Source organism: Mustelus asterias, chromosome 14 (assembly GCF_964213995.1).
Source record: "Mustelus asterias chromosome 14, sMusAst1.hap1.1, whole genome shotgun sequence".
Lineage (NCBI taxonomy): Eukaryota > Metazoa > Chordata > Chondrichthyes > Carcharhiniformes > Triakidae > Mustelus > Mustelus asterias.
This window is the reverse complement of record NC_135814.1, coordinates 5,442,019-5,457,833: the sequence shown is the minus strand read 5'-3', so window position 1 is coordinate 5,457,833 and position 15,815 is coordinate 5,442,019. Positions and strand designations below refer to the sequence as shown.

At 49.9% G+C, this 15,815-nt stretch overlaps 1 protein-coding gene across 1 annotated transcript in view; it reads right to left on the bottom strand.

Moving 5' to 3' along the window:
- The window catches only part of LOC144504113 (receptor-type tyrosine-protein phosphatase-like N), a 270,541-nt gene that overhangs the window by 215,217 nt on the left and 39,509 nt on the right, over positions 1-15,815 (bottom strand). The window contains exon 2 of the mRNA XM_078229290.1: positions 8,544-8,594. Within this exon, the coding sequence (XP_078085416.1) occupies positions 8,544-8,594 (51 nt within the window). The remainder of the gene's footprint in view (positions 1-8,543; positions 8,595-15,815) is intronic.

The window sequence follows — 15,815 nt, the reverse complement described above, 5'->3', positions numbered from 1 at the left end:
ATCTTTTACTTTCGTTCTACACTTCTAAAACTTCATTCTAACTCTTTTGAACTCTCTAACAATGCTCTAACTTCCCTGCTGCCATCAGACTTTTGAATGGACCTACCTCGCATTAAGTTGATCTTTCTCTACACCTTTCTCTACTCTATGACTGTAACACTACATTCTGCACTCTCTCCTTTCCTTCTCTATGAACGGTATGCTTTGTCTGTACAGTGCGCAAGAAACAATACTTTTCACTGTATGTTAATACATGTGACAATAATAAATCAAATCAAATCAAAAATACAGACTTGGCAACTTGGCAAACCTCGAGGTTGCAAAGACATTGGGACAGACATACTGCTGGGACAGGTCAGCTGCTGATGGGCTGATGACGTGACACTTTGTGCCCTTAATGCAGGACAACATGGGAGCCCTTCAGCCCCTCGAGTTTGTTCCATCCATTCAATCCGGTCAAGGCTGACCTATATCTTTACCCCATTCACCAGCCGTGGCTCCATAACTTTTAATATCCTGTGGCAGATTAATCAGGCTCTGAAATGTTCAACTCACCCCGCCCCCAACCCCCAGAGCTTTTTGGGGGAACATGTTGGGATTTCCAATCCCCTTTTAGAAGAATAGAATAGAAGAATAGAAACCCTACAGTGTAGAAAGAGGCCATTCGGCCCATCAAGTCTACACCGACCACAATCCCACCCAGGCCCTACCCCCATATCCCTACATATTTACCCACTAATCCCTCTGACCTATGCATCTCAAGACACTAAGGGGCAATTTTAGCATGGCCAATCAACCTAACCCGCACATCTTTGGACTCTTTTGTGTGAAGATATGCTTCCTGACATCACTCCTCAACAACCTGCCTCGAATTTTAAGATTATTCACCCTTGTTCTGGACAACCCCCTCACCACCAGAGAAATACACCGGAATTTTACCGCCAGGCCCGCCCGGATTCGCGGCTCGCCGAACGGAATTCTCCGTTGGCCTCTGGCGGGATTTTACGAGCCTCACCCGAGCGAGGTCGGAACACACCTGCCATAGTTTCTCTTTATCGACCCAATCGCATTCATTAATCAGCTAAAGCGCCTAAATTAGATCAATCCCTAACCTCCGTCGCTTAATTGTTCATGGGACGCAGCTTCTGACTGCCCCATTGAGGACATGGGCAGCACGGCGGCACAGTGGTTAGCACTGCTGTCTCACAGCGCCAGGGACCCAGGTTCGATTCCCGGCTTGGGTCACTGTCTGTTTCGAGTCTGCACGTTCTCCCCGTGTCTGCGTGGGTTTCCTCCAGGTTTCCTCCCACAGTCTGAAAGACGTGCTGGTTAGGTGCATTGACCCAAACAGGTGCTAGAGTGTGGCGACGGGGGAATTTCACAGTAACTTCATTGCAGTGTTAATGTCAGCCTATTTGTGACTAATAAATAAACTTTAAAAAAGGAGTCATGTTCAGTAGTGGAGCCTTTTGTTTTTATTCATTCCTGGGACATGGGCGTCGCTGGCATTAATTGCCCATCCCTAGTTGCCCTTGAGAAGGTGGTGGTGAGCTGCAGCCTTGAATCGCTGCAGTCCATGTTCTGTGGGTTGACCCACAATGCCGTTCGGGAGGGAATTCCAGGATTTTGACCCAGCGACTGTGAAGGAACGGTGATATATTTCCAAGTCAGGATGGTGAGTGGGTTGGAGGGGAACTTGCAGGTGGTGGTGTTCCCATGTATCTGCTACCCTTGTCCTTCTAGATGACAAGAGCTCATGTGTTTGGAAAGTCCTGTCTGAGGATCTTTGGTGAATTGCTGCACTGCATCTTGTAGATAGTACACACTGCTGCTACTGAGCGTCGGTGGTGGAGGGAGTGGAGTCTGTTAGCACGGGGAGGACGGTAGAACCAGAAAAATGGTCATCAGCCTCTGAGGAAGCTCCGGACATAAGATTGTCCTGAAGGAGGAGAAAAAGAGAATTCCACAGATGGGCACTGAGATAATCAATGAGTCCTCAGGTTTTGGCCTGGCCTGGACACCGTGACCAGCAGGAGATAGTCAATTGTAAATGTTTGGGCCGAGGTGTTGAGTTGTGGTGGAAACTCCTCCTCCTGTTGGAAATCAGGGACTCAGCAATACTGGGCCCCCTGCACAAGGAAACAGTACCCCCACCCTCCCCCTCCCCCCCATCGCACTCTGACCTCTCTATCCTCACCCTCCTTCACTATTCAGGAACAGCTCCTCATCTTTCTATTGGGCAGCTGACAACCTTCTGGACTCAACAATTTAAGGTGATAAACTTTGCTCCCGTTTTCTTTGGGCAGCGAGTACAGCTGATTCTGCTGTTGCCATTTACACCTCCTTTGTCTCTTTACTTGTCCAATCACCAGTCGCTTTTTCACCATCCTCTCTTTCGCTATTTCATCCCTTGTGTCTTCCACACCTTCGCTGGTTTACAATTGGCTCTGACCCCCACCTCCCCTCTCACCGTGCCTCTGTATTTGTGTAAACCATGTCAAATCCTATCGGATTAGGGGGTGGCGGTGGCACCGTGGTATTGCCATTGGGTGAGTAATCCAGAGGCCCAGGCTATTGCGCTGGGGACTCGGGTTCAAATCCCATCAGTGGAACTTAAATTCAATTAATAACTGTGGGATATAAAGCTAGTGTCAGCAATGGTGACCATGGCAATCAACATCATTTGTTGGAAAAAATACCATCAGGTTCACTAATAAGCTTTAGGGAAGGAAATCTGCCGCCCTTACCCAGTCTGGCCTACATGTGACTCCAGACCCACAGTGATGTGGTTGACTCTTAACTGATGGTCTAGCGAGCGGCTCAGTTCAAGGGCAATTAGGGATGGGCAATAAATGTTGGCCTTGCCAGCGACGCCCACATCCCGTGAAAGAATAAAGAAAACTATTCCCAGCTTGATGAAAGGTCATTGGATCTGGAGTCACATGTAGGCCAGACTGGGTAAGGACGGCAGACCTCCTTCCCTAAAGGACATTAGTGACCCAGATGGGAGCAGCACGGTGGCACAGTGGCTAGCACTGCTGCCTCACAGCGCCAGGGACCCGGGTTCAATTCCGGCCTCGGGTCACTGTCTGTGTGGAGTTTGCACATTCTCCCCGTGTCTGCGTGGGTTTCCTCCGGCTGCTCCGGTTTCCTCCCACAGCACAAAGATGTGCGGGTCAGGTTGTTGGTCGTGCTAAGTTGCCCCTCGTGTCAGGGGATTAGCAGGGTAAATACGTGGGTTTACAGGAGTAGGGTCTGGGTGGGATTGTGGTCGGTGCAGAATCGATGGGCCGAATGGCCTCCTTCTGCACTGTCGGGATTCTATGATTCCATGATGATAAAAGACTGGTTTTCCCAACAACTGATGTTGATTGTCATGGCCACCATTGCTGAGACGAGTTGATTCTGTTTCTCTCTCCACAGTTGCTGTCAGATGCGCATTTTCTGAAGCTGAAAATTGCTCTTTGTTTGGGAAGGCTCTCCCACAAGTTTCTGATGCCGGGAGATCTTCCATTTCCCCTCCGCCTATCCCAATCCCGCAACAATATCCTTCACAGAGAAACCATTCCCCGTTCTCGTCCCATGGTGTCTTTTATCTGTTCTTTGTGAACCTTTCAAAGTTCTCCCTGAGGATGAGACACTCTAAGAGGCTGTTAGGAGGAGAGTTAATTAGAACTTAAGCTGGATCATGAGGAGAGCTGCCAGTTACGCAGACGTCCGCCCACACACGGCCTTGAAGGACAACGAGTGAAGGGAGGGAAAACAAGAATGAGTCAGTCACTGAATATATTTCTCCCACACACGCCGGAAAATGTCATCACATCAATGTTTTAAGCACTCAGTAATGCGCGCGGTGAAACCCGATCGGACTGAGATGGTTAAAGCACCTTAACATGCACTGTCAGTGACCTCCCTCCCCTCAAACACCATTCAGTTACACTGACTACATTGTCAATCAGTTCAAACACTGGCAAGGAAACCTCCGACTGATTACCAACTACTGTCTGCCTTCAACTTCTGTATTCCTCCATGTTGAACACTACTTGGAGGGAGCACTGAGGGTGGCAAAGGCACAGAATGTCCTCTGGGTGGGGTTCACTAAGAGTGGATGGGTAGTACCAGCATAGACTGAGCCGGCTGGGTCCGAAAGGACATCACTGCTTGACTGGTACTGCGGCGGGTGATGATTTGATTTGATTTATTATTGTCACATGTATTAACATACAGTGAAAAGTATTGTTTCTTGCGCGCTATACAGACAAAGCATACCGTTCATAGAGAAGGAAAGGAGAGGGTGCAAAATGTAGTGTTACAGTCATAGCTAGGGTGTAGAGAAAGATCAACTTAGTATAAGGTAGGTCCTTTCAAAAGTCTGACAGTAGCAGGGAAGAAGCTGTTCTTGAGTCGGTTGGTATGTGGCCTCAGACTTCTGTATTTTAAGGGAAGCAATGAGGCAGGAAACCCCACTAGACCTCCTCCTCACCAACCTGCCTGTAGTGGGCATATCTGTCCATTACGAAGTCTCATAACACCAGGTTAAATTCCAACAGATTTATTTGGAATCACGAGTCTCGGAGCGCTGCTCCTCACCTGAGGAAGGAGCAGCGCTCCGAAAGCTTGTGATTCCAAATAAACCTGTTGGACTTTAACCTTGTGTTGTGAGACTTCTTACTGTGCCCACCCCAGTCCAACACCGGCATCTCCCCATCATATCTGTCCATCACAGTATTGGTAAGACTGACCACCGCAGAGTGCTTGTGGAGACAATGCGGACACCCTCCATCGTGTTGTGTGGCTCTATCACCGTGATAAATGGGACAGACTTCGAACCGATCTAGCAACTCAGAACTGGGCATCCATGAGGCACTGTGGGCCATCAGGAGCAGCAGAATTGTACTCCAGCACAATCTGGAACCTCATGGCCCGGCATATCCCCCACTCAACCATTACCACCAAGCCTGGGGATCAACACTGCTTCAATGAAGAATGCAGGAGGGCATGCCAGGATCAGCGCCAGGCATCCCAACCTGGTGAAGCTCCAACACAGGACTACCAACATGCCGAACTGCATAAGCAGCAAGTAATAGAGATAATCATTCCCACAGTTAACCAATCAGATTTCAGCTCTGCAGTCCTGCCACATCCAATCGTGAGATGGACAATTAAACAACCGGTCGGAGAAAGCTCCAAAACCCCGTCCTCAATGATGTCACTCTATGTGATGTCAAGAAATGGCTGATGACACTGGATACTGCAAAGGCTACGAATCCTGACAACATTCCGTCAATGGTACTGAAGACTGGTGCTCCAGAACTTGACGCTCCCCCAGCCAAGCTGTTCAAATACAGTTACAACACTGGCATCTACCCGGCAATGTGGAAAATTGTCCAGGTATGCCCTGCACACAAAAAGCAGGACAAATCCAACACGGCCAATTACTGCCCCATCTGTTCACTCTCGATGATCAGTAAAGTGATGGGAAATGTTGTTGACAGTGCTGTCAAGTGACACTCACTCAGCAATAACCTGCTTCAGTGTCACCCAGTTTGGGTTTCGCCAGGGTCACTCAGCTCCTGACCTCATTACAGCCTTGGTTCAAACATGGACAAAAGAGCTGAATTCCAGAGGTGAGGTGAGGGTCTCTGCCCTTGACATCAAGGCCGCATTCGACCGAGTGTGGCATCAAGGAGCTCTAGTGAAACTGGAATCAATGGGTATCAGGGGGGAAACCCTCTGCTGGTTGGAGTCACACCCGGCACAAAGGTTGTGGTTGTTGGAGGTCCATCATCTCAGTCCCAAAACATCTCTGCAGGAGTTCCTCGGGGTAGTGTCCTCGGCCCAACCATCTTCAGCTGCTTCATCAATGACCTTCCTACCATCATAAGGTCAGAAGTGGAGATGTTTGGGGCGGCACGGTAGCACAGTGGTTAGCACTGCTGCTTCACAGCTCCAGGGACCTGGGTTCGAATTCCAGCTCGGGTCGCTGTCTGTGTGGAGTTTGCACATTCTCCCCGTGTCTGCGTGGGTTTCCTCCGGGTGCTCCGGTTTCCTCCCACAGTCCAAAGATGTGCGGGCTAGGTTGATTGGCCATTCTAAATTGCCCCTTAGTCCTGGGATGCATGGGTTAGTGGGTAAATATGCAGAGATATGTAGATAGGGCCTGGGTGGGACTGTGGTCGGTGCAGACTCGATGGGCCGAATGGCCTCTTTCTGCACTGTAGGATTCTATGATCTATGTTCTATGTTCGCTGATGATTGCACAATGTTCAGCACCATTCGCCACTCCTTAGATACTGAAGCAGTCCATGTTCAAATGCAACAAGGTCTGGACAAAATCCAGGCTCGGGCTGACAAGTAACATTGGTGCCACACAAGTGCCAGGCAATGACCATCACCAACAAAAGAGAATCCAACCATCTCTCCTTGACATTCAATGGCATTACCATCGCTAAATCCCCCATCATCCACATCCTGGGGGTTACCATTGACCAGAAAATGGACTGGATCCAGTCATATAAATACTGTGGCCACCAGAGCAGGCCAGAGGCTGGGAATCCTGCAGTAACTCATCTCCTGACTCCCCAAAGCCTGTCCACCATCGACTAGGCAGGAGTCAGGAGTGTGATGGAATACTCTCCACTTACCTGGATGGGCACAGCTCCAACAACACTCAAGAAGCTCGACACCGTCCAAGACAAAGCAGCCCCGCTTGATTGACACTCAATCTACCACAATAAACATCCACCACTGACGAACAGTGACAGCCGTGTGTACCATCTACAAGATGCAGCAAGTCACCAAGGCTCCTTCGACAGCACCTTCCAAACCTGCGACCTCTCCCGCTTAGAAGGGCAAGGGCAGCAGATACCTGGAAACACCACCACCAGCAAGTTCCCTTCTACGACGCACACAATCCTGACTGGGAAATATATCGGCCGTTCCTTCACTGTCGCTGGGTCAAAATCCTCCCTAACAGCACCATGGGTGTACCTACACCACAGGGACTGCAGAGGGTTCAAGAAGGTGGCTCACCACCACCTTCGCAAGGGCAATTAGGGATGGGAAACAAATATTGACCGAGCTAGTGACACCCACATCCTGAGAATGAATTCAAAGAAAGAAATTACACTGCCGAAGAGATATCAGATTGAGAAACATCAGGGAGTGAGGGACCAGGTCATTTAGCAATCACTTCTTATCCCTCCGGAATCAGAACATTTAGAGGAATATCTCCATCACTTACTTCCCTCCTCACACCCCAGACTTGGCCCTTGCCTGTTAAGGCCTGAATGAGCATCGGGTTTGATTCTGTCCCATCCAGCTGCCTCGGGATTGGGTGCAGAGCATCAACTAATTCCTAAATAACACTCAACTGTGCCAGCATCTCACACTGACAATCATCAACATTAACTGGAGCTGTGTAGTGTTGTACCTGAGCATTCCCACTCGATATCCATGCAGTACCTGTCCCGGGAGTGTTTGATGGGGACAGTGTAGAGGAAGATTTACTCTGTATCTAACCCTGTGCTGTACCTGTCCTGGGAGTGTTTGACGGGGACAGTGTAGAGGGTGCTTTACTCTGTATCTACCCTGTGCTGTACCTGTCCTAGGAGTGTTTGATGGGACAGTGCAGAGGGAGCTTTACTCTGTATCTAACCCCGTGCTGTACCTGTCCCGGGAGTGTTTGATGGGGACAGTGTAGAGGGAGCTTTACTCTGTATCTAACCCTGTGCTGTACCTGTCCTGGGAGTGTTTGATGGGACAGTGCAGAGGGAGCTTTACTCTGTATCTAACCCCGTGCTGTCCCTGTCCCGGGAGTGTTTGATGGGACAGTGTAGAGGGAGCTTTACTCTGTATCTAACCTCGTGCTGTACCTGTCCTGGGAGTGTTTGATGGGGACAGTGTAGAGGGAGCTTTACTCTGTATCTCACCCCGTGCTGTACCTGTCCTGGGAGTGTTTGATGGGGACAGTGTAGAGGGAGCTTTACTCTGTATCTAACCCCGTGCTGTACCTGTCCTGGGAATGTTTGATGGGGACAGTGTAGAGGGAGCTTTACTCTGTATCTCACCCCGTGCTGTACCTGTCCTGGGAGTGTTTGATGGGACAGTGTAGAGGGAGCTTTACTCTGTATCTAACCCCGTGCTGTACCTGTCCTGGGAGTGTTTGATGGGGACAGTGTAGAGGGAGCTTTACTCTGTATCTAACCCCGTGCTGTACCTGTCCTGGGAGTGTTTGATGGGGACAGTGTAGAGGGAGCTTTACTCTGTATCTAACCCCGTGCTGTACCTGTCCTGGGAGTGTTTGATGGGGACAATGTAGAGGGAGCTTTACTCTGTATCTAACCCCGTGCTGAACCGGTCCTGGGAGTGTTTGATGGGGGACAGTGTAGCGGGAGTTTAATTTGCATTTGACTATTTGATAATGCTTAATTTTCCTACACTTGCATTCCTCTTTTTGAGCGTAACAGACACCACAAGAAAATAAATAGACAAAGAGGGAGAAATGGCAAATGCAATCTTTAATAGTAGGAATCGGGACTTACCATTTACACAGAGCTCCTCATGTGAGCACAGTCTCTCCTCAAACAGGCAGCCTTCAAAATGAGAGAGAAAATATTAAAGAGGCTGGCATATTAGAACTTCTATTACAACAGTCTTCAAGAACCACTTGATAACATACATTGCACACGACAGGCCTCCAGGCAACCCAATGCCTAGCAACGGGACCATAGCAACCACTTAAAATCTGACCACTGCACAGGAACAGCGCCAAGAATTCATTGAAGAGGCCACACCAGCATCCATCAATTGCACAGAACATGACCGGTAGAATTAGAATTGGCATTGGGAGCTGTAAACATAACCCGGTAATCTCCCCTACCGCCCCCCACCCCCATCCCCCATCACCCCCTCCCCCCCCATCCCCCATCCCCCCCTTCCCCATCCCCCATCCCCCATTCCCCCTCCCCCGCCCCCGCCCCACCACCTCCATTTCACATCATCCAGTCTCCCTCCAGAGGCGTCTCCCAGGTAACCGTCTTTGCGAGGTCCACTGTAGCTCAGCCACTGGCTCACAGCTGTGTCTGACGGTCATGGGGAGAGGGTAAAGTCCCCACTCTGGAGACTTCAGCATGTAATCTAGACCGACACTGCCACTGCAACACCGTGAGAGTGCTGCACTGTTGGAGGTGCTGTCTTTCGGCTACAATGTTAATCTGAGGTCCCGGTCAAGTGGACATAATTGGCCGAGGCCTCTGTTTTGAAGGGGTGGAGGGGCAGCTCTCCCTTGTGTCCAAGCCCAATATTTAACCTTCAATCAAAATCACGAAGCAAGCAAATTATTGAATCATTCTTTGTGGGGAATTAACTGCCGTGTTTCCCTGCATCACAATAATAGTCAAGAGAATGTCAGAGGCGTTGATGGGCCAGGGACATCCGGAAGTCACAAAGTGCACGACAGAAATTGAATTTCTGATTGTCTGTAGGTTGCCCCGGGTCTGATCGGGGTGGGGCAGGGAGGAGGAGGGATGGTTTGCTCTCGGACACAACGCTGTGACTCTGGGAACATATCATAGAGTCATAGAGGTTTACAGCGTGGAAACAGGCCCTTCGGCCCAACTTGTCCATGCCGCCCTTTCTTTTTTAAACCCCTAAGCTAGTCCCAATTGCCCGCATTTGGCCCATATCCCTCTATATCCATCTTACCCATGTAACTATCTAAATGCTTTTTAAAAGACAAAATTGAACCCGCCTCTACTACTACCTCTGGCAGCTTGTTCCAGACACTCACCACCCTCTGTGTGAAAAAATTGCCCCTCTGGACCCTTTTGTATCTCTCCCCTCTCACCTTAAACCTATGCCCTCTAGTTTTAGACTCCCCTACCTTTGGGAAAAGATATTGAATACGTAGCTGATCTGTGCCACTCATTATTTTATAGACCTCTATAAGGTCACCCCTCAGCCTTCGACGCTTCAGAGAAAAAAGTCCCAGTCTATCCAGCCTCTCCTTATAACTCAAACCATCAAGTCCTGATAGCATCCTAGTAAATCTTTTCTACACTCTTTCTAGTTTAATAATATCCTTTCTATAATAGGGTAACCAGAACAGTACACAGTATTCCAAGTGTGGCCTTACCAATGTCTTGTACAACTTCAACAAGATGTCCCAACTCCTGTATTCAATGTGTGTACAGAGGTGCTGGAAGAGGAGGGAGGTGCTGTAGGGGTTAGCTGCTCTTCCCTCACCCAGTTCAATAGTCTTCCCAACACCGACTGGTGATTGGACTGAGATACTGTGAGGATTTGTGCCTCAGCATCAATCAAGCTTCACCAAAACCCTGCTCCTTTCCTATGAGGAGATGGTGGCAAAACAGCAATCTCATTGACGAGTAATCCCAGACTAATGCTCTGGGTTCATGGGTTCAAATCCCACCACGGCAGCTAGTGGAATTCAAATTCAATTACTGAAATCTGGAATATAAAGCTAGTGTTAGTAATGGTGACCATGAAACTATCATCAATTGTTGCAGAAACCCATCTGTTTGAGTTATAAGGAGAGGCTGGATAGACTGGGACTTTTTTTCCCTGGAGCTTAGGAGGCTGAGGGGTGAACTTATAGAGGTCTATAAAATAATGAGGGGCACAGATCGTCAATATCTTTTCCCAAAGGTAGGGGAGTCTAAAACTAGAGGGCATAGGTTTAAGGTGAGAGGGGAGAGGTACAAAAGGGTCCAGAGGAGTAATTTTTCCACACAGAGGGTGGTGAGTGTCTGGAACAAGCTGCCAGAGGTAGTAGTAGAGGCGGGTACAATTTTGTCTTTTAAAAAGCATTTAGACAGTTACATGGGTAAGCTGGGTATCGAGGGATATGGGCCAAATGTGGGCAATTGGGACTAGCTTAGGGGTTTAAAAAAGAAAGGGTGGCATGGACAAGTTGGGTCGAAGGGCCCGTTTCCATGCTGTAAACCTCTATGACTCTATAAGACCATAAGACATAGGAGCAGAATTAGGCCACTCGGCCCATCGAGTCTGCTCCGCCATTCAATCATGGCTGATATTTTATCTCATCCCCATTCTCCTGCCTTTTCCCCATAACCCCTGATCCCCTTATTAATCAAGAACCTATCTATCTCTGTCTTAAAGACACTCAATGACCTGGCCTCCACAGCCTTCTGCGCAAAGAGTTTCACAGATTCACCACTCTCTGGCTGAAGAAATTCCTCCTCATCTCTGTTTTAAAGGATCGTCCCTTTAGCCCTCTGGTTCTAGTTTTTCCTACTAGTGGAAACATTCTCTCCACGTCCACTCTATCCGGGCCTCGCAGTATCCTGTAAGTTTCAATAAGATCCCCCCTCATCCTTCTAAACTCCAACGAGTACAGACCCAGAGTCCTCAACCGTTCTTCATATGACAAGCTCTTCATTCCAGGGATCATTCTTGTGAACCTCCTCTGGATCCTTTCCAAGGCCAGCACATCCTTCCCTAGATACGGGGCCCAAAACTGCTCACAATACTCCAAATGGGGTCTGACCAGAGCCTTCTACAGCCTCAGAAGTACATCCCCGCTCTTGTATTCTAGCCCTCTCACCATGAACGCTAACATTGCATTTGCCTTCCTAACTGCCAACTGAACCTACATATTAACCTCAAGAAAATCTTGAACAAGGGCTCCCAAGTTCCTTTGCGTTTCTGATTTCCTAAGCATTTTCCCATTTAGAAAATAGTCTGTACCTCCATTCCTCCTTCCAAAGTGCATAACCTCACACTTTTCCACATTGTATTCCATCTGCCACTTCTTTGTCCACTCTCCTAACCTGTCCAAGTCCTTCTGCAGCCCCCCTGCTTCCTCAATACTACCTGTCCCTCTACATATCTTTGTATCATCTGCAAACTTAGCAACAGCGCCTTCAGTTCCTTCTTCCAAATTGTTAATGTATATTGTGAAAAGTTGTGGTCCCAGCACCGACCCCGGAGACACACCACTAGTCACCGCCTGCCATCCTGAAAAAGACCCCTTTATCCCCACTCTCTGCCTTCTGCCAGTCAGCCAATCCTCTATCCATGCCAGGATCTTACCCTGAACACCATGGGCACTTAACTTATTTAATAGTCTCCTCTGCGGCACCTTGTCAAAGGCCCCTTGTCAAAGGCCTTCTGGAAATCTCAATAAATCACGTCCACTGGTTCTCCTTGATCTAACTTCCTTGTTACCTCCTCAAAGAACTCTAACAGATTTGTCAGATATGACCTCCCATTGACAAAGCCGTGCTGACTCAGTCTTACTTTATCATGCACTTCCAAGTACTCCGTGATCTCATCTTTAATAATGGACTCGAAAATCTTGCCAGTGACCGAAGTCAGGCTAACCGGCCTATAATCTCCCGCCTGCTGCCTCCCTCCCTTCTTAAACAGCAGAGTTATATTCACTACTTTCCAGTCCTCTGGGACCCTCCCTGCCTCCAGTGATTCCTGAAAGATCACCACCAATGCCTCCACAATTTCCTCAGCTGTCCCTTTTAGAACCCTGGGGTGTAGTCCATCCGGTCCAGGTGATTTATCCACCTTCAGACCTTTCAGTTTCCCCAGACCTTCTCCTTAGTGATGGCCACTGCACTCACCTGTGCCCCCACTCTCCTGGAGCTCTGGCATCCCACTGGTGTCTTCCACCGTGAAGACTGATGCAAGGTAACTATTCAGTTCCTCTGCCATTGCTTTGTTTCCTATTATTCCTTCTCCAGCCTCATTTTCCAGTGATCCAATGGCTATTTTTGCCTCTCTCTTACCTTTTATATTTTGAAAAAAAAACTCTTCCTATCTTCTTTTATATTACTAGCTCGCTTACACTCATATTTCATCTTCTCCCCCCTTATTGCTTTTTTAGTTGTCCTCTGCTCGCTTTTAAAGGCTTCCCAATCCTCTGGCTTCCCACTAATCCTCGCCACTTTGTCTGCTTTTTCTTTTGCTTTTATGCTGTCCTTGACTTCCCTCGTCAGCCATGGATGTCCCGTCCTCCCCTCAGCATGTTTCCTCCTCCTTGGGATGAACTTCTGTTGTGCCTCCTGAATAACCCCCAAAAACTCCTGCCATTGCTGTTCCACTGTCTTCCCTGCTCGGCTCCCTTTCCAATCAACTCTGGCCAGCTCCTCCCTCATGTCTTTGTAGTTATCTTTATTTAATTGTAAAACCGTTACATCTGATTCCAGCTTCTCCCTCTCAAACTGCAGGGTAAATTCTATCATATTGTGGTCACTGCTCCCTCAGGGTTCCTTCACCTTAAGTTCCCTAATCAAGTCTGCCTCATTACACATCACCAAATCCAGAATTGCCTGTTCCCGAGTCGGCTCTGTCACAAGCAGCTCCAAAAAACCATCTCTTAGACATTCCACAAATTCCTTTTCTTGGGATCCACTACCTGCCTGATTTTCGTCTATGATTCACCAATGTCCTTCAGGGAAGGAAATCTGCCGTCCTTACCCGGACTTGCCTACATGTGACTCCAGACCCACAGCAATGTGGTTGACCCTAACTGTGAACTGAAATGCCCGAGCGAGAGACTCAGTTCAAGGGGCAATTAAGCATGGGCAATAAATGCTGGCCTTGCCGTCGACGCCCACTTCCCCCTGAAAGAATAAAACACCCATCCTCCACAACTGCGTTCGCTGGCCTTCTGGCCAGCAATGCCTCATTTTACCCGTCTCATTCTCGTGTTCAAATCGCTCCATGGCTTTGCTCCTCTCTGTCTCTGTAACTCTCACCAACTCAACAACCCTCTGAAATCTCTGCCGTCTCTTGAGCTTTTCCAGTGCGGCCATACTGGCAGCTGGCTGGGCGTCAAGCTCTGGAACTCCCTCCCTCGGTCGCTCCCAAACTCTCTCCTCTTTCACAGACACTCTCCAGAGCCTCCCTCTTTGACCGAGCACGGTTAGGGAGGTTAGCAGGATCAACTGGTGGGGTTACGGGGATGGGGCAGAGGGTGGGCCTCGGTCAGACGGTCTGTCAGAGAGTCGGCACTGATTTGATGGGTCGAATGGCCTCGTTTTGCACTGTAGTGATCACCTGTGCTGTTTCAACATAGGCACCACATCAATGTCAGTGCAGGATGGTGCTTCGGGGGGGGGGGGGGGGGGGGCGCAGGGGGAAAGAGCTCCGAAAGATTAATAATCTGAGTATTTTCTGTTTCAACTAAAGCATCAGGGAAGTGATTTAAACAAATGAACAGAGTTTTATACATCCCCTTCTGCAAACCTCTCCGTTCTTAAGAGATGTTTTATTTTTAACCTCGAGTAATCAGAGCAGAAACTAATTTATTAACTCCCCCACACAAATTTGGAATAATATGTCAGACTGGCATCTAATAAAGCAGAGGTGGGCGGCAGGACAGAGGGGGAGAGGGCACGAGGGGGGGAGCGGGCGCGAGGGGGGGAGCGGGCACGAGGGGGGGAGCGGGCGCGAGGGGGGGAGCGGGCACGAGGGGGGAGCGGGCACGAAGGGGGAGCGGGCACGAGGGGGAGCGGGCGCGAGGGGGGGAGTGGGCGCGAGGGCGGGCACGAGGGCGGGAGCGGGCCCGAGAGACAGAGTGAGAGAGAGAGAGAGAGCGAGACAGAGAGAGCGAGAGAGCACACGAGTGGGAGAGAGAGAGCGAGAGCGAGAGTGCGAGAGCGAGAAAGAGCGAGAGAGAGAGAGAGCGGGCGAGAGAGAGAGAGAACGGGCGAGAGAGAGAGAGAGCGGGCGAGAGAGAGTGCGAGAGAGAGAGTGCGAGAGAGCGAGAGTGCGAGTGCGAGAGCGAGAGCGAGAGTGCGAGAGAGTGAGAGAGAGCGCGAGAGCGAGAGAGAGCGCGAGAGAGAGAGTGCGAGAGAGAGAGTGCGAGAGAGAGAGTGCGAGAGAGAGAGTGCGAGAGAGAGAGAGTGCGAGAGAGAGAGTGCGAGAGAGAGAGTGCGAGAGAGAGAGTGCGAGAGAGATAGTGCGAGAGAGAGAGAGTGCGAGAGAGAGAGAGTGCGAGAGAGAGAGTGCGAGAGAGAGAGTGCGAGAGAGAGAGTGCGAGAGAGAGAGTGCGAGAGAGAGAGTGCGAGAGAGAGAGTGCGAGAGAGAGAGTGCGAGAGAGAGAGTGCGAGAGAGAGAGTGCGAGAGAGAGAGTGCGAGAGAGAGAGAGTGCGAGAGAGAGAGTGCGAGAGAGAGAGTGCGAGAGAGAGAGTGCGAGAGAGATAGTGCGAGAGAGAGAGAGTGCGAGAGAGAGAGTGCGAGAGAGAGAGTGCGAGAGAGAGAGTGCGAGAGAGAGAGTGCGAGAGAGAGAGTGCGAGAGAGAGAGTGCGAGAGAGAGAGTGCGAGAGAGAGAGTGCGAGAGAGAGAGTGCGAGAGAGAGAGTGCGAGAGAGAGAGTGCGAGAGAGAGAGTGCGAGAGAGAGAGTGCGAGAGAGAGAGTGCGAGAGAGATAGTGCGAGAGAGAGAGAGTGCGAGAGAGAGTGCGAGAGAGAGAGAGTGCGAGAGAGAGAGAGTGCGAGAGAGAGAGTGCGAGAGAGAGAGTGCGAGAGAGAGAGTGCGAGAGAGAGAGTGCGAGAGAGAGAGAGTGCGAGAGAGAGAGTGCGAGAGAGAGAGTGCGAGAGAGAGAGTGCGAGAGAGATAGTGCGAGAGAGAGAGAGTGCGAGAGAGAGAGAGTGCGAGAGAGAGAGTGCGAGAGAGAGAGTGCGAGAGAGAGAGTGCGAGAGAGAGAGTGCGAGAGAGAGAGTGCGAGAGAGAGAGTGCGAGAGAGAGAGTGCGAGAGAGAGAGTGCGAGAGAGAGAGTGCGAGAGAGAGAGTGCGAGAGAGAGAGTGCGAGAGAGA